An 18,262-nucleotide genomic window follows, 5' to 3' on the forward strand; every position below is an offset into this window, starting at 1 on the left:
CGACTCCATCCTCATCCCATCCCAAACTGGCTTTGAGATTTTGCCCTGAAAAGTTGGGAGGAAGGGTTCTTGTCCCCTCCCCGAAACTGTTTCTGTGTAAATGTTCCTATGCTGGGGGCGCTGTTACACACAGAATCCAGGCAAAGCTAACAGAAGTTTGGGCATCTCCACTTAGCCCGGACTTTGGAGCAGTAACATCAGCGGAACACAGGCACAATAGAAAATTTCCACCCAGCACAGGTTGTTTTGTTTCCCCTTTCAAACACCAGTTTGTGGAGCCCCTGCTGTATGGCAGGACTGGTGCTGGGCTCTGGGAACACAGTGGTGACCACAAGGTCCCTGTCCTCACAGAGCCCGCAGAAGACTGGTGCACAGGGGTTGAGCTGTCTACACAGCTCCCTTCTGCTGACTCTTCCCCCGCCCCTATTAGCACAGCCAGGAAACGTCAATCAGGCATATCAGCTGAGTTTGTCATGTAGGAATCAGAAGCAAAGTAGGTGAGAAGTCGATTCACTTATAAAGGCAATTTGCCTGTCCCTTGAGCACATCGTTACGTGTTTATTGAGCCGTATCCTAAGCCAGATCCTGGTGATGACTCAGACTGGGCCTTACCCTCAGGAGCTGCTGGTCAGGTCAGGGAGACAGGCGAGCCTTACATTCTTGTCACTCAAGTCTCCATCCAAAGGTCACCTCCTCTGGGAGGTCTTCCAGGATTGCTCTGGCTAAAAGGGTCTCTCTGTTACCCACTCCCTTCCCTGGTCAATAAGCCACTGCTCTGTTGATTTCTTTTGCAGGACTTGTTGAAGCAAAAATGATCTCATTTATTTGTTTACTCCATAATGGGTCTGTCCCCTCCTTCCCTTCACCCAGTCAGTGAGGGCAGGGACTCATTTATTCACTGTGGTTTTCTAAGCACCTGTATCGTTCCTGATACATGGAAGGCACTCAACACGTTGTTGAATTAACAAATAACCAAACTGATCAGTGCTGTAGCAGAAGGAGGCACAGGGTGCCCTGAGGGAAGGCTTCTCAGATGAGGGGACATATACATGGGGTTTTAAAGGATAAGTAGGAGTTCACCAGGTAGCGAAGGAAATGTGTTTCTGTAAGTCATTGTGTGACCTTCAGCAAAATGCCTGAATGCTCCCTCTACCTCAGTTATCCCCACTATGAAAGAGAGGCTGATTAGACTCTTGTGACAATTAAATGAGAAAACATTCATGACACGCTGACCACATTGCCAGGCATGGAGCAAACAGTCAATAAAGCTAGCCATCAAAATGTTATTTAAAGCAGTTAGTACAGCACTCAGTACATAGTGGGTATTCAGTCTCTGATCTCAAGGACCTCCTCTTCTAGAGAGGGTTTAAGGCAACTGCAGTCATGAGTGATGTGTATTATGATGTAGGCAGTGCAGGGCTCTGTAGGAGACGGATAGACAGATTTATTAAAAGCCTACCACTGTTGTGTTTCATATGTGTTAGTTCACATAATTCTCCCACAACCCCAGTTATTATTGCTACTTAACAGATGGAGCAGCTGAGAATGGTCCAGTGACTTGCCCAAGGTCACACATGTAATAATTACCAGCGTTGAGGTTTGGATTCACATGGTCCAGTTTCAGAGTCCCTGCTCCAAAGCACGACAACATGATGAGGTCTACACTTCCAAGGAAAGCCCAGACCCAGCTTGATAATCAGGCTTATGACAACAGAAAATGGAAGAGAGGCTATGAGTGCCCCCAGGGAGGAAAAGATGGACTCTGCCTGGAGAAATCAGAGAAGGCTTCCTAGAGGAGGGAGCATTCAGGTTGGGCCTTGAAGGCTGAGTAGAAGTTCACCAGGACAAGAAGGATATGGAGAAAGACATTCACTCATTCAATTAACATTTCCTGAGGCCTCCCATGAGGCCACCCCTGAACTGGGTGACGCGAGGGACACAGAGATGAGTCAGACCTGGGCTTGGCCCCCCAGGGTCTGTCCATCTGGTGAGGAGGAGGAATGGGAAGAGAGGCAGGAAGGATGGGATGATGGGAAAGACAATGGAGGGGAAGAGATAGGTGGAAAACAAAACAAACAAGACCATGTTCTCAGGACTTAGCCAAGATCTGGTGGCATTAAGCGAATGGGGAACATGCTTGGTTCTAGGCAGGTTGGGACCTGGATCCTTGTGATGGTGGGGACATGAAAAAGGAGGTAGGTTATGACCAGACTGGATTAACCTAATTGGGACCATATTTCCCAACCTCCCAGGAAAGGGAGGGGGCCGAATCCCCAGGGCAGGGAGGGTTGGGGTGTGTACACAGGTACAGCCTTCTTTGTGGTCTCTGTGTTTCTGTCTCTTTCTCTTTCTTTTTCTCACTCTGCATCCTTCTGTGTCTCTTTCTCCCTCTCTGTTTGTTTCTTTCTCATCCTTCCCTGCCTCACCCCATCGTGCCTGCTTGCCTGCCTTCCTCCCGCTGACCCCTGGTTCTTTCTCCCACCCCTGGGCGGTCCTCCTACTTAACTTTCCGGCCTGCCCAGTGCATCAGTCCCAGCTCACTGCAGCTTCGTTCAAGATAAACTTGCTTCCACCCTAGGACCCCACCTTAGGGATCTTCCTCCTCCAGGCCACAGAATATCCGGTATGCAGATGTTGCATCTGGAAGTCATGGCGAATGAGGGCTCCCCTGTCTGGAGAACCCCAGGAGGACTATGCAACCCAGGGCCCCTCCCCCATTCAGTGGAGTCCTGATGATGCAGGCCACCAGCTCATCTCGACAGGGGGTATCCCCCTGTATCTCCTCCCTTCACATGGCTCCCAGTCAAGGCCCTAGGACTTCCGCCTCCCTGTGGGACATTTCCCAACTCAGATTAATCATGGGGCGGCCCCAGGGAGGAGGAAGATGGCATGGCTTACCATAAAGAAGGTCAGGGCACGAAGCACAGACTCAAGGACCCAGGAAACCTGAGGTCATGAGGCTGGGATTCGTCTGTGCTCTGCTTTCTCTCCTGGCAGGTGAGGCTCCTGCCACCCATCCCAGGCCACTGCCCCTCCATGGCCCCCAAGCACCCCTCCACCAGGCCCTTTGTCCCCTAGGCTTCCACTCCTGCCCTCTAGGCACCCCAGCATCTCCCCCAGCCCTACCACCTTGCTCTTCACTAACCCTTCTGCACACCTCCCACCCTTCCAGGGCACAGCTGGGCAGACACCCGAGCCATTGGGGCCGAGGAATGCCGCCCCAACTCACAGCCTTGGCAGGCTGGGCTCTTCCACCTCACCCACCTCTTCTGCGGGGCGACCCTCATCAGCGACCGCTGGCTGCTCACAGCTGCCCACTGCCGCAAGCCGTGAGTGACCTGGGCGGGCCACTCTGGGGAGGGGGTTGGGGGTCAGGAAAGGGTGACGGGGCAAGGGGCCTCTGGCAGAGGAGGGAGGGAGTGGGCAGAAAGGGCTGCCTCCATTTCTGTTCCCCAGAGTTCAGTTCTTACAATTACAAAGAGTCGACTCTCCAAATTCTAGCCTTCTAAATAATCTGGCTCTAAGAGTGGAAATTTTGAAACTTTGACCCTTAGGAGCCTGGACTCTGACCCAGAAAAAGCCAGAGTGGTAGACTCCTAAAATCTTGAATCCAGGAGGTTTTACATTAGCTTCACTGAATTCTAGAATCCTGGATTCAGAGACTGGGAAAATCAAAGAAGTCTAGAGCTGCGCTGTCCAATGAAAATACAGCCCCAACCACGTGGGGAAAGTTTAACTTTTCTAGTAGAAAACACATTAAAAGGTAAAAAAGCAATGAGTAAAATTAATTTTAATAATAGATTTAACTTGACATATTCAAAATATTATTTCCTCGTTAAGCAATTTTTGAATATTTCTGAATGACATGGTTTAGTCCCTTTTTCTACAGCCTTCGAAACCAGACATGTATTTTAGAAGCATGACACACCTCAGTTTGGACCAGCCGTATTTCAGGTGCTCAATAGTTGTATTGCATAGCGCAATCCTAGAATCTTAGATCCAGAATATTCCAGCCTGGTTCACTGAATACAGAATTACATAGTCCTGGACTCTCTGAATCACAATGTTCTAGAATACTGTGACTTGTAGAATTCTAGAATCTTGAACAAAGAGCATTCCAGAAGCTTATATTCATACATGACTAGGTGGGTTTAATATCCCAGAATGCTGTCAGTCAAAATTCCTAAAATCCCCAAAGTTTTAACTGAGAGAATTCTGGAATTTGAAGCTATTTGAATCCTAGGTTCTTACAAATCTAAAATCAAAGATTTATAGAACTCTAGAATGATGAAATTCTAGTCTTATTGTCCCAAACTATTAGCATTCTGGTTCTTTGTATCCTAGATTTAGTTCAGATAATTTAAAAATCCTAGATTTTTTGACCCAGAAAAATCTAGAACATTAGAATCTTGACTTCATGAGATTTTAGAACTTGAGCCTCATAGAATTCTAAAATTGTGGATTCCTAAAGTGTTAGAATCTTAAAATTCCAGAATCTAGAATCTACCTGAAGCAGAAATCCTTTTTATATTATCAGGAAAGGGGCCATATATCCTGTTCTGATGTTTTCCCCTCTAGGGATGATGCACAGGGGCTGTACAGGATGCTGTGTGGGAGTTTCCCATCATGCATTGCTCCGTAATTGAGCCTCTTTTAGCTCAGGCCTGTACATCAGGCTAGGAAGACAGTGTTCGGATTTCAGCCCCAAAGAGAAAGAATGGGAGAAGCAGAGCTATGGAGGTACAAGGGACTCAGGGGGCAAGGACAAGTTGGGGCTGGTTTCCCAGATGCAGAACCAAGGCAACAAGTTGACAGAGAGGGACAGAGATAGAAATAACACCTCATACTCCTCAAGCCCTGAGTTCTCAGTCATTAACCTAGTTCCTAAAGTCAGAGGTCAGAGGCTGGGGGTGGACATGTAGACCCCCTGAGGGTCCCCAGCTGTTCAGGGCATGGACCAAGAGCAGAACAAGTGGACTGGGGCTGCCAGGAGAGGGCTTGAGGCAGGACCTCAGGAAGAAATTCACTGAGGGGTGAGGGATATGGCAGATGGGAAAAGCCTGAGCCCACAGACGACCCCAACTTGGGGATTTTCCATATCCTGCCCTCGCCATACATAAATTCACACACACAGAGCCACTCCCCACAGAAGCCATCAGACCTGTGAGGGCGGGGGTGTGGGGCTGTTGTTGGGTGGTAGGTGGAGCCTCTACATGCCTCCATGGTTCCAGGAGACCCAGCTCACCACTAAGGCCCCAGGTGGGGCAGGAAGAAAGGTGGCTCACTTGGTATGGGGCTAGGAAGGGGTGTGAGCTTTCAAGGGAGAGCTACAGAGGTAGAGGCAGACAAAGGGATGAAGTGGGAAGCAGGGACCCAGAGAGGGTGTGTGCGTTGCTTAAAATCACACAGCACCCTGGATCACACATAGATGATGGGGGCCCAGAGAGGGTGTGTGGCTTTTGGAGAGTCACACAGCATCCTGGGTGATAAGAAAAAGAGGACTGGACTGAGAAGACACCACACATTCTCCCACCTTGACCTCTGAGACCTGTCCAACAGGTATCTGTGGGTCCGCCTCGGGGAGCACCACCTCTGGCAATGGGAGGGTTCAGAGCAGCTGTTCCGGGCCACAGACTTCTTCCCTCACCCTGGGTTCAACCAGGACCTCAGCGCCCAAGACCACAAAGATGACATCATGCTGATCCGTCTGCCCAGGAAGGCACGTCTGGGACCTGCCGTGCAGCCCCTCAACCTCAGCCAAACCTGCGTCTCCCCGGGCACCCAGTGCCTCATCTCAGGCTGGGGGGCCGTGTCCAGTCCCAAAGGTATAGCCTTGCCCACCACACACACTCTCATGTTTCATGCCATGAGTCTGAACCCCATCTCTTTCTGTCTGTTTTTTCATCTCTTAAGTTCTGTCTATCATCTATCTCCACGTAGTTCATCAAATCTAAATGCTATAAATTGTACCATGAGTCATTATTTTACAACCCCTCTAAGAATGAGAAAAAGAAAAAAATGTTCCCATCAATCCTCGCTGGCACCATTCACTGGGAGACACATCCTGATTTCAGAGGTGTTGAAATGTGAGTATATGCATCTTACGATTAAAATAAGGGCTACGTCTCTCAGAGTCACAAATCAGCAATCCATTCATCAAATTTGGCTCCCCACAGCCACGCTGGTTTTCAAATTGTCTTGAAAGAAACCCCAACAATTCATTTATTCGGCTTGTTGCTGCCAACATGGAGAACCTGAGAGATATTACATTAAAGTCAAGTTACTGGATTCGCTTGAAAAATTCAAAACTGGCACTGCTGGGTCCACAGTTCTAAAATAGCGACCACCGGTGACCGAACCAAGGAAGACTGCCCCTTTTCAGACAAGAAATGGGTTCTTGAGCCACTGCAGTTCACCACACTGGCTGCTGTTTCCCTGCAAAGTCCCCTCCACCCACTTCTGTTTACCCATCGAGTCTCTGGAAGCATCTGAATTTGTAACCCACATATTATATACATGGATAAATATGTATCTACCTGTATTATATCTACCTTTATTATATATGCTGTATCTCCCTCCTTCTCTAACTAACCTCTAAATCCTTCTCCCTGCCTCTGTCAATTACCATCTCCCTAGAAAAGGCTCCTCCCCTTTATCTCACTGCTTTCTCCCTGGAAATCTCTGTGTCTGTTTCTCCCTATTTCTTCATTGCCTCCTCTGAGAATCCCTTTCCCCTTGAGAGGTCTCTGTCTCCTGCCATAGTCCCTCTTTTTCTCTGTGTCTCTCTTCTTGTCTCTTGGGTCTCTGCATTTTTCTGTTTCTTTGCCACTGTCTCTAATTTCTCTCTTTCAGAATTTTTTTCATTTTTCAGTTTTATTAGGTAGAACTGTTGCAATTTGACTGCACATGTACAATGTATTACATGTAAATACATATACACAATATACTGCACATATTTAAAAAATTTACTTACATGTACTGTTCATTGTTTCTAAGAACGTTTAGAGCTTTAGCTTTCTAAACTTACATAGTTATCAAAGGAATAAACCCAACCAAAAAATAAGAATTAATTCAAAGAGATACATACACCCGACCATTAACAGCAACATTATTTATAATTGCCAAGATATGGAAGCATCTTAAGCACACATAAATAGATGAATGGATAATGAAGATGAAGTACATATATATGTAATGGAATACAACTCACCCATAAGAAAGAAAGATATTTTGTCATTTGCAGCCCTTCATTCACTTTTTTTTCCACTTCAAAAACCAGAATTTTATAACTGGCATAAACATTTCCATTGCATCAAAAAGAGCAAAATACCTAGAAATAAACTTAACAAGGAGCTTACCTATACTCTGAAAACTGTAAAACATTGATGAAGGAAATTGAAGATGATACAAAGAAGTGGAAAGGTATCCTGTGCTCTTGGATTGGAAGAATCAACATTATCAAAATGGCCACACTACCCAAAGCAATCCACACATCCAAGGCAACCCCTGCCAAAGTACTCATAACATTTTTCACAGAACTAGAACAAACAATTCCAAAATTTATATGGAACCATAAAAGACCCCGAACTGCCAAAGCAATCTTTTGTAGGTCATTTTTTTTCTCTTTCTTCTTTTTGTTCTCTTTCTTATGGTTTGATGACTAGAGAAGTTCTTTTAACATTTGTTGGAAAGCTGGTTTGGTGGATGCTGAATTCTTTTAGTTTTTGTTTATCTGTGAAGCTTTTGATTTCTCCAACAAATTGAAATGAGAGCCTTGCTGGATAGAGTATTCTTGGGTGTAGGTTTTCCCCTTTCATCACTTTAAACATATCGTGCCACTCCCTTCTGGCCTGTAGAGTTTCTGCTGAAAAATCAGCTGATAACTTTATGGGAGTTCCCTTGTATGTTATTTGTTGCTTTTCTCTCGCTCATTTTAATATTTTCTCCTTATCCTTAATTTTTCTCAATTTGATGACTATATGCCTTGATGTGCTCCTCTTTGGGTTGATTCTGTGTGGTACTCTCTGCATCTCCTGGACTTGGGTGACTGTTTCCTTTCCCAAGTTGGGGAAGTTTTCAGTTACTGTTTTTTGTTTGTTTGTTTTTTGTTTTAATGGAGGCCCTGGTAATTGAACCCAGGACTCCTCATGCATGCTAAGCATGTGCTCTACCACTGAGCTATACCCACCCCCCGATCTTTGAGAGTCAAATACGATGGCTTGGTGGGTCCTTCTTAGGAAACAGGGAGGTGGGTGCGGAGGGGCGCTGAGTGTGGTGGGGACAGCTGCTGACCTTTTACGGACCTCTTTCCCCAACAGTGCGGTTCCCACTTGCACTGCAGTGTGCCAACATCAGCGTCCTGGAGCCCAGACTCTGCCACTGGGCGTATCCAGGCCACATCTCAGACAGCATGGTCTGTGCCGGCCTGTGGGAGGGCGGCCGGGGCTCCTGCCAGGTGAGGCCTACTCTGCGAAAGAGCGGGAGGGGTGTCCTGCAGGGATTTCGGGGGCCTGGAGGAGAAGGGAGCTGAGGCCCCAGACTTCTTGAATCAGACCAAGGAAGGAGCTGGGATACCTGGGCCCTGGGAGAGAATGGGGCCAGGGCCTAGATTCCTGGATCTAAAGCAGGAGGGGACTGGGGGTTGGACTCTATGTCCTGGGGGAGGAGGGAGTTAGGAGCCCAGAATGCTAGGTACCAGGGGGAGGTGAGGGCTATCAGCTTTTACTCCTGGGTCTGAGGGAGGAGAGACTGGAGACCAGCACGCCTGGGTCCTGGAGGAGGAGGAAACTGGGGGCTTCCTGGGAGGGAGAAAGTGGCCTGTGTAATGTTACGTACGAGTAGACCTGCCTAACAGGTTCTCTGTTCGTCTGAGCACAGGGTGACTCTGGGGGCCCGCTGGTTTGCAACGGGACCCTGGCTGGTGTGGTGTCTGGGGGCTCAGAGCCCTGCTCCGAACCCGGGCGCCCCGCCGTCTATACAGCTGTATGCTACTACCAGGACTGGATCCAAAAGACCATGAAGGACATCTGAGCCCTTGTGCCTTGGACGAGCAGGACAGGGGCGTGGGCGCAGGGTAGGAGAATTGCAAGACTCCAGTCTCAGTGGTCTCCGCCGTTGGCCTCAGCTGCTCTGGAGACGCCTTCTGGATATTCAAGTTCCCACCTTCGGGATATTTAGACCCAGGCTCCAGCGAAATACATAGCCACGCCCCCTTGGAAGGAAAGAGGAGACACCTCTACCCCTCTCAGCTCCATCCCTATGACGTCACCAAGAACGGGCACTGACCCCATGGAACAGCATCACCTGTGGCTCCACCGGAGTAAAGACATCCACTAAATAGCTCCTCCTCTCCGAGCTTTGCCCAGTGATATTTCCCCTCTGAGCTCCACCCCTTGCGGCCCCGCCTCCCTCGTCAGAGATCCCGCCCCTGTGACGTGACGGGCATGGTAGCTTTCCCCACGTGGAACTCAGGCACCGTGTCGGGCTCCGCCCCTCGTGGCCCCGCCCTAGGCGTGTCCAGGGTTTGAATCCTGGCGGGGACACGACCTGAAGAAGTTGGGAGAGGGTGTCGATCCCTTCGGATCCAAGGGATGCTTTTACATTAAACGTGCAGAACCGCGCCTTCCTTCTGCCTGCTTTGTGGGATAAAGGAAGGACAACGGGTGGGCGGTGGAGGGCAGAGAGGGAACCGCCACTGCTTTGCAATTCCCTTTAAAGCCCCGAGTCGATCCTGCCTAAAGTCTGTCTCCATCAGCCCGATTGCTGCAAGGCTCCTGGGTTCTGCTTGGGTTGGTCCCGTCCCCCCGGAGGGAAGGGGAAATCAGGTCACGGTGCCTCCTAAACCTGCCTTCCCAGATCCTGGACCTCTCAGGGGGCAGCGGGCGGGGCCGACCCGCCCTCTGAAGTCGGGAACAAGAGGACTCGCCCTGTCCTCCATTCCGGGTTACTGGCAGCAGCCCTCTCCTGCCACAAAACCCCAGGCTCCAAATTCCTCCTTCCAAAAAGAAGGATTAAGAATTAAGAATTCAGTGCCAGCCCCTTCTCCCTCAGACCCCAAATCCAGGTCTCCTTACCCCTCCTCCCTCAGACCCAGGAGCCCGGGCCCCCCTGCCCCCTCTTCCCTAGGACCAGAATGTCTGGGCCCCCAGTCCTGTCTATTTCAGACCCAGGAGTCGCAGCACCAAGTTCCTTCACTCCCAGATCTCAAGAGTTGAAGATTCCGAACCCTCTTGCCTCAAGATTTCCCCTTCAGCTCCTCGGCTCCTCCTCGCTAATACCCAGGGTTCCAGTTCCCAGAGTGGGAGGAGGCTGAGCGGGAGGCGGGCATTCCCAATTAAAAAGCTCCAGAATCTTGTACCAGGCAGGCAGAGCTGAAGTCCTGGGCCCTCTTCCTCTGGGTCGGAATCAATAGGTGACCCCGCCTCCTGGATTCTGTAAGGTGAGATGCCAAAGTTCTCAGGCATCAGGCCCCTGAACCCCTCTCCCAGGGTCTAGGCCCTCAACCTCAGATCCCTGCCTCCTTTGAGACCCAGGAATCAGCACCTCAGCCCCCAAGATTTAGGAGTCCCACCTCCCAGCAATCTCTTCCTTCAGACCCAAGAGTCCGGGACCCTAACTCCCTCCTTCCTTGGAATGTAGAAATTCAGACCCGAGCTCCCCAGCTCCTCAGATTCAGGAATCTGGTGCCCCATCCCCTTCTTCCTGAGACCCAAGAATCCGGATCCCCAGCCCCTTCCTCCTGCAGGATCCAGAAGAACAGCTCCAGCTGCTCTGCTTCTTCCCAGATCCCAAGGTCACCAGGACTTTCTCCTCTCTCCTCCTCTCAGTTCTGCCCTCTCCCTCTCCCAGATCCCACCATGGGACGCCCCCCACCTGCTGCAGTCTGGATCTGGACACTCCTGCTGCTGCTGTTGGAAGCCTGGGCAGGTGAGTGGCTGCGCAAGGCGCCGGTGGTGCGCGGGAGCCTGTGGGGATGCTGTGGGGCTGGTATGTGTGGGTGCGTGCTGTGGGTGCGTGCGGTGGCAGGTGGGGAGATGCGAAGCATGCAGTCGCATGTGGGAGCTTCTGTGGGCTTTTCTGTCGGTGGGGGGAGGCGCGGCACACGTGGCAGCAGGTAGGAATGTGTCAGGTTCTGCTGCATTTTGCATGAGGACACCCAGCCTGCAGGGCTGCTTGCTGAGGGGCGCAGATACTCACAGGAGTATACGGGGCACGTGGATTCCCGTGACAGCAGGTGGAAGCACGCGCAGGCTCGCGACTCCGTGTGTGATGCCCCGCGGGCTTCCACGAGCGGACGTGTGCGTCTGTGTAGCAGCATACGCAGGTCAGGAGGCAAATGCCCGAGGGTGTGTGTGTATTCATGTGAACCCACAGTGGTTTTCCTGGCCCCTGCACTGCCCCAGAGGGTGGCGATCCGACCCTCTCCTTCCTGCTACAGGACACTTGTGGGCACAGGAGCCCAAGGTGCTGCAGGGCCAGGAGTGCAAGGCCAATTCGCAGCCTTGGCAGACGGCTTTGTTCCAGGGCAACCGGCTGCTCTGCGGGGGTGTTCTCGTAGATGACCACTGGGTCCTCACAGCAGCCCACTGTAAAAAAGAGTGAGTGGATGCCTGGGGCAGGGGTGGGCTGGAGGCAGGGGAAAGAGTGGGCTGGGGCTTCGCATCAGGAAGGGAGAGCTGGGGACCCGGTCTCTGAGAAACGAGGTCTGAGAGAAGAGGGAACTGAGGGACCCGGACTTCCAGGTCTGAGAGTGGAGGGACCTGGGGGCCCAGATCCCTGCCTGGGTCCCAAATCACCCCCATAATTACAGGAAATACACAGTGCGCCTGGGAGAGCACAGCCTGAAGAAGAAGGATGGAACAGAACAAGAAATGGCTGTGGCCCAGTCCATCCCACACCCCTGCTATAACAGCAGCAGCGATGACCACAGCCACGATCTGATGCTGATTCGACTACGTGGTCGGGCATCCCTGGGGTCCAAAGTGAAGCCCATCAACCTGGCGGATCGCTGCCCTCAAACTGGCCAGAAGTGCACCATCTCGGGCTGGGGCACTGTCACCAGCCCCCAAGGTAGTGGGAGGGAGAGGAGGAGCTGGTTGGCCCAGCAGACCCCAAGCCGTTGGCAAAGCTTTGCCCCTAGAAGGAGATGAAGGGAAAGTGACCGTGAAGTTGAGATTCACAGGTGGTCCACGCTGGAAACCTTAAAGGCCAGGAGTAGTGCGAGAAAGAAAGCGAACAGATTGTTAAGCAGAGCTCAGAAAAGATGGATGAATGCATGAATGAGGCGATGAATGAATGCGTCCTTCCTTCAAGGTGGAGAGCATCGTGTTACACGACCTTGTGTTGTACAGGATTTTACATAATCTTCACAACAGCCTTGGGATACACGGGTTCCTCAGTGGCCCAGGGAAACAGGCTCCTAAAAATCTTCTCTCTTGAACCCAAGACTCCCGGCCCCAGATCCCCTCTTCCCTCACACCCAGGAGTCCAGACCCTTCCTCCCACAGGATCCACAGTCTAGGTCCCCAGCTCCCACCTCACTCTGGACCCAGAAGTCTGGACCTCGACTGAGGTCCTCCCTTTGGGACTTCAGGGTTTGGGTAGCCCCTTTGTCTGCTTCACAATGAAAAAATTGGGGCTCAGCTCAAAGAGGTGATGTGATTTGCCAGGAAAGCAAAATCAGGATTCAGGTCCCTGCCTGCCTGTCTCCTAAGAAGACAATGGGATGCTGTGGAAACCGACCTGCTCATGAATCAGGCAGGTCAGTTCAAACCATGGCCTTGCCCCTTTTCTCTGGGCAAGTCCCTTCCCATCTCTTGGCCTCACTATCTGCCTCTACAAAATGAGGTTAATTCTGCAGTAGACTTTTAAGCTCTACAGGGGCTCCAGTTATAACCGTTTTCTTCATGGTGTGTTCCTAGTGCTCAGGATGGTGACTGGTGCATGGTAGGTGTTTAATAGACATTTGATGAAGGAATGCATGGATGAATGGTTAAACGTATCCCTCCTTCAAAGAGCTGTTGTGAGCATTAAATGAGATTGTGAGCATATAGCTTCTGGCACATAGAGGTACCAGATAGCATTTCTTACCCTCTCAAGTCTATTCTTCAGAGGTTAATCAGAAAGATTAACTCCACTGTCGGTCGTCAGTTCAACTCTTATTTGTGAGCATCTGATATGCCCCAAGTACTGTCCTGTACAAAGCCTTACAAGGTTGCATGCTAGATGGGGGAATAGATAGTAAACAAATACATGTAAAATAAAATATTAGGCAGAGTCAAGTGCAATACTGGAATATCATGGAGGGAGTGATAGGGAGGTGATGTTTTAATTACAGCGGTCAGGGAAGCCTTCTAGGAGGTGCTGACTCTTGGAAGAAGTAGGATTAAGCTGAGATTGAGGACCTGATGGTCTGGGGAAGGGATGTTTGGAAAGAGGCAGAGGTGTCACAGGGGGCGCATCCAAGTTCCCAGTCACCTGATTCTTAATTTGAAAATGACTCAAGGCAAGAAACAAAAGATAGGGTCCAGCAGACCTTCTGTAGGCAGAGAGAAAGAAACAGCAGGGGCCATGGCTTTGTTTAACGTGGTGAGCAGTGACGTCCCCTCTGAAATGTTTCAGAGAACGCCCTGTGCAGCTGTGGATGCACTGAAGGGAGGTTAGACCCAGACAGGGATGGAAGGAAAGAGTTGCTCTCTCTGGGAACTTACAACCTCTGCCCCCTTCAGAGAATTTTCCTGACACCCTCAACTGTGCAGAAGTAGAAATCTTTTCTCAGAAGCAGTGTGAGGATGCCTACCCTGGGAAAGTCACAGACGGCATGGTCTGTGCAGGAGACAGCAGTGGGGCTGACACGTGCCAGGTGAGTGTCTCTGCAAATCCTTTCTTCCTTCACACAACTTGTAGAGACTTGAGGCTTGGTGATCCCAAGCAGCAGGGTGATCCCAAAGAGTTAGCACTCAGAGAGATCACGCCTATCTCTACAGAGTGGGAGACAAGTTCAGAGAAGTCACGCTCTCCCTGCAGGTCACACAGCACAAGAATCAGGATCATTGAACTGTCATTGTTGTTTTCTTGGGAACGCTTGCTTGCAGGATGGGGTGCAGGGAGGGGGGATTAAATGGGTGAGAGGATAAGTCTATGAGAGAGAGTCTGAGGCTAGAGGGTGCACAATCTCCCTGCCTTCTTTCTCAGTGTTAGTATCTGGAATTTGTGCTGACTTTACCAATGATCAGGTAGTCAGCCACTTTTCTTCAGGCCCTGACTGGGTTCCCTAGCAAAGCGGCCTTCTGTGACTGGTTCCTTGGGAAGTAATGCTGTTTTCCCAGCCGACCAGGGAGTGGCGCCATTGACTTCATTGCTCTCTCAATGAGCTCCTTATCCCCAGTATAACATATCTTGGGACATAGATATAACAGTCTCTTTCCCATTGGCTGCAACTTCGGTCCTCATGGATCCCATTGGCTTTGTCCCCTTCATGGAAGACCCACCCCCTTTGTTAATAATTGGTCCCTGAAGACAATGCTTCAGGGCTTCGTTCCCCATTGGCCAGGAATGGAATCATTACCTTCGGTGGGTGATCTTGCCGTGCAATCTAATCTCTCTGGATGATTCTTTAAAGACAATGGTCTCTTCCCACAGATTCCCACCAAGAACTCTGCTCCTTTCTTCTGTGTTTTGTAACTGGATTCAATGATCTCTTTAAGATTGGCCAGGAATGGAAGAGCTCAGTCCCCTCCGTGTTATGCCCACTCTCTTCTCTCTGGATTGGACCCTCCAGACATCATTCTCTTCCCTCATTGGTCAGGATTGCCCCTTATTGCCCTTAGGCATCCTGTCTGCATCCCTGTGCATGGAAGCCCCATCCCTCTCTCTCACCATTGGTTCCAGGATATAATGCTTTTATCCCCATTGGCTAGAAGGAACCAATCATGCTGCAGAACTGGTACTAAATGCTGGGTACAGCAGGGCATTAGATGAAAGTCTTCTATTCTCCCCTTCTAGGGGGATTCCGGGGGCCCACTGGTGTGTGGTGGCGTTCTCCAGGGCATCACATCCTGGGGGTCAGACCCCTGTGGGCGGCCTGAGAGACCTGGCGTCTACACCAGCATCTGCCACTACCTAGACTGGATCAAGAAGACAATAGGCAGAAGAAACTGATTGTAGGATGAGCCCTGAATTCCCCCTCAATAAACTTACAACCTGAGCCTGGCTCCTTCCCTATCTGTGCTTTGGCCTTGCTGGGAGGTGGGGAGGGGCAGGGGTCTGCACCCTGCTGGGAAGCGCAAAGGGAAGTCTAGAAAGACTAGGACCCCCCATGGCTACTGTGGCCATCACCACTGCCTGAAAAGACCTCCCGCCCCTCTTTGTTTTTTCCTGGAGGGACTTGGAGGAATAAGAGGTTAATTTCAAGGGAGAGAAGACACACAAAGATTTCCAAATATCCAATGGGCTGGCCTGTGAAAACATAGTTAAAGGGATTTCTGTTTATAGTTTTTCTGAGCAGCTAGTGTTTCTAAGCTTTAGCAGGGAGATTTCTCCTCCCTTGTTTAAAGAATTGTGAGATATACAGAGTAGGGTGAAGGAAATACATAAACAGCTTAAACACGTACCCATGAGCATCCATGAAACCCCCACCCTTTCTACTGAAGAAATAGAACATTGACAGCCCCCAGCATCTGAGAGCCAGGTATTTTTTCTCTCTCAAGAGAAATAGAAATGTTTCTCATGGCTTAGAGCTATCTGGAGGTAACTGCTCTGGGAAGAAGGAAATGAGTCATGTCACTGCTGGTATCAAAATTAAAGTATAAAGAAAAAGAACATTCTGGGGAGTTTTCATTAGAGCAAAGGCTGAATGTAAGTTGTCTTGGGAAAGATGTGGATAGAGGTGGTAGTTACTGTAAAGACATAAATAAAATGCCACCGGATAGAAACTGGATCCCCTTCACGTCTGTCTCAAATCTCTTCGTGTATGTTCCTTTCCTTTCTTGCTACCAACCATCTAACTCATGTATCTGACTCCCTGACTCCTTTCTCTACTTCATGCTTCTGCATTTTCATAGTGTCTGCTCCCTCATGTGCTTCCTCCAGCCTCTCTTCCTACTTCACATCCTTTGAACTTCACCTTCAACTACCACCAATTGCTTCATCTAGGATTTCTCAGATTATATTCTCACAAAAGAGAATCCAAGTGGTCCAGCTCCACGTTTCTCTTTCAGCCACATATCATAGGTCACTGAATGGCCAATGGTTCGACTGCCTTCTGGTCAGGTGACTAATCCTATGCAATCAGTAGATATTTGGAGTCATGCGATATGAACATGGCCTCCCAGGACTGTGGATGTGTGAGATGTCTTGCACATTAACAGCCTTCGTGATCCCCCATGAAAGACCCCAGTTACCAGAAATCTTAAGGAAGGGTTTCTGCCTGATACTAAACCCCTAGTGCCAGGGACGCATTTCTGGATGGCTACTCAGCGGTCATCTCAACCTAAAGAACTGTTTTATGGTTTTTATTAAGGAAAATGCAAACATATATAAAATAGAGTAAAATAATAAATCCTCATTACCACTGTTCAACTTAACAATTAACAGTGTAAAACCAATTATTTTTCACCTGCACACTCAGACACTTCCCTAACGCTGAAATATTTTGAAGCAAATCTTGCCATTTCATTCTTAAATATTTCATTATGTGTTTCTAAAATGGGGACTGCAAACTGCAGCAGGCGGACCAAACCTTAAAAGCTAGAAATAGTTTTGACTATTTGACTTGATGACAGGAAACACTAACTTTGAACCCTAATTAAGCAAGAAGTTATCTTCCAAAAGAATTCCATTCTCATTGACAGACCTGTATTACAAAAATTTGTACTGATTGTGGGTGAAAAATATTGCCTGCCATATCAGTAAATAATAGACATTGGGGTTATCAAGTCATCAGCCCCTACCACTGCTTCCTCAACAGTGAGCCGGAGGGAACTCAGGATGGAGACAAGAAGGCAGACTGGCGTCTGCTACTAGCCCCAATGGTGCACCCTGAGGGGACTTAAGATAGGAAAAGAACAGGACACTGGCCCTAAACAGCTAGATGCATATCAAAGGAATGAGTTCAATGAGCCCAGACTCCTGTATCTTCCTATAAAAAGAAAAGTGCTAAATTGCTTAACTAGAGATATCTGTTTTTCTTAAACTAACAGTAATCTTTTGATGTTCTGACAACCTGGTCCTTATTACACAACTCCTATATCTCCTGGCTCTTTTTCTGCCTCTTCGGAGCAATCTCTCAGTTATCTGAGAGGCTATTGTCCAGGGCTAAGTCCTCAGAAATGTCCTCCAAATAAAGTATAACTCTCAACTTTTAAGTTGTGCATTTTTTTTCAATTGACATGACTATTACTATAATTTTGAATTTCATGAATTAAAAATGTATGGGAATTTATTTTCCCTTTTGTTATGTAAGTATCTGCATGATATCCTTGATTTTGTCTCCTGATTCACAAATCCTAAAATATTTACTATCTGGCCCTTTATGGAAAAAGTTTGCCAATTTCTGCTCTAAAAGACAAATTTGTTTTCAACATTATCATTTTTTACAGAGTTAACAATAATTCCTTAATATCCTGATATCCAGGTGATATTTAAATGTCCCCAATATTATGTAAATCAAAAAGGACTTGAAGATTAATTTATGGTATGAAGAAAGGGGGTGGCTGAGGTCAAGGAGGGGAAAAGACTTGTCCAATGTCAACCAGGAATTCAGGCATAGAATCATGGATTGTGGAGTCTGGCAAGAGATCAGAGCACCAGGCATGGACAAAAGTTGGAAGGACCCACTTACGTCAGAGAGCTTTTGGATACAAGTGGCAGAGCCCCACTTCAAACTGGCTTATGCCCAAGAGGGAGTTGGTTGGCTTAGGTGCCTAGAAAGGCCTTGGAGATGAATCATAATGTTAAGAGAAGGGACTTGGGTATCAGAATCTCAAGTATCTGAGTTGATGACTTAAGCTAAGCTTCTCTCTCTGTCTGAAAATTTCTCTCTCTGCCTGACAATTTCTCTCTCTGTCACTCTGCCTGCTTCTCTCTGTCTCTGTTTCTCTCTCTCTCTCATATCTGTGAACCCTTTCTCATCTCTGCTTGTCTCCTTCCTTCTCCTGTGGATCTCATTCTAGCCTCTGTAGACAGACTTCTTTACATGGAGGGAATAGAGCAGATACTGACCACCCCAATTAAGCAAACTCAGCAGAAACAAAGATCTCTTTTC

The 18,262-nt window shown here is 48.9% G+C and overlaps 2 protein-coding genes across 6 annotated transcripts; both read left to right on the forward strand.

Annotated features, from left to right (window-relative positions):
• Positions 1–2,869: 2,869 nt before the first annotated feature.
• LOC105062780 (kallikrein-9) lies at positions 2,870–9,625 on the forward strand. The gene is made up of 5 exons (XM_074371062.1): positions 2,870–2,997; positions 3,173–3,329; positions 5,560–5,825; positions 8,319–8,455; positions 8,878–9,625. Exons 1-5 carry the CDS (start codon positions 2,955–2,957, stop codon positions 9,028–9,030), a joined length of 756 nt encoding a protein of 251 aa, XP_074227163.1. The 5' UTR covers positions 2,870–2,954; the 3' UTR covers positions 9,031–9,625.
• A 152-nt stretch (positions 9,626–9,777) lies between these two features.
• On the forward strand, positions 9,778–15,331 carry LOC105062681 (kallikrein-8). 5 transcript variants are annotated; one of them, XM_045510759.2, is made up of 7 exons: positions 9,778–10,438; positions 10,827–10,926; positions 11,231–11,323; positions 11,438–11,597; positions 11,810–12,069; positions 13,728–13,861; positions 15,004–15,331. In XM_045510759.2, exons 2-7 carry the CDS (start codon positions 10,857–10,859, stop codon positions 15,157–15,159), a joined length of 873 nt encoding a protein of 290 aa, XP_045366715.1. In that variant the 5' UTR covers positions 9,778–10,438; positions 10,827–10,856; the 3' UTR covers positions 15,160–15,331. The 5 variants fall into 5 exon arrangements, with proteins under 5 accessions (XP_045366715.1, XP_045366716.1, XP_010945344.1 ...); XM_045510760.2 differs by having other exon boundaries at positions 10,849–10,926; positions 15,004–15,330; XM_010947042.3 differs by lacking the exon at positions 11,231–11,323 and having other exon boundaries at positions 15,004–15,323.
• The last annotated feature ends 2,931 nt before the right edge of the window (positions 15,332–18,262 follow it).

This window comes from Camelus bactrianus, chromosome 9 (genome assembly GCF_048773025.1).
Source record: "Camelus bactrianus isolate YW-2024 breed Bactrian camel chromosome 9, ASM4877302v1, whole genome shotgun sequence".
Lineage (NCBI taxonomy): Eukaryota > Metazoa > Chordata > Mammalia > Artiodactyla > Camelidae > Camelus > Camelus bactrianus.

What these genes read in the sequence shown, in the direction of transcription:
- LOC105062780 (XM_074371062.1), top strand. Translation starts at nt 2,955, where the DNA reads ATGAGGCTGGGATTCGTCTGTGCTCTGCTTTCTCTCCTGGCAG. An exon ending in TCTGCTTTCTCTCCTGGCAG is followed by an intron (nt 2,998 to 3,172) that starts GTGAGGCTCCTG and finishes CCACCCTTCCAG; the next exon opens with GGCACAGCTGGGCAGACACC. An exon ending in GCGGCCGGGGCTCCTGCCAG is followed by an intron (nt 8,456 to 8,877) that starts GTGAGGCCTACT and finishes GTCTGAGCACAG; the next exon opens with GGTGACTCTGGGGGCCCGCT.
- LOC105062681 (XM_045510762.2), top strand. Translation starts at nt 11,053, where the DNA reads ATGTGGGAGCTTCTGTGGGCTTTTCTGTCGGTGGGGGGAGGCGCGGCA. An exon ending in CTGTGTAGCAGCATACGCAG is followed by an intron (nt 11,324 to 11,437) that starts GTCAGGAGGCAA and finishes TTCCTGCTACAG; the next exon opens with GACACTTGTGGGCACAGGAG. An exon ending in CACTGTCACCAGCCCCCAAG is followed by an intron (nt 12,070 to 13,727) that starts GTAGTGGGAGGG and finishes TGCCCCCTTCAG; the next exon opens with AGAATTTTCCTGACACCCTC.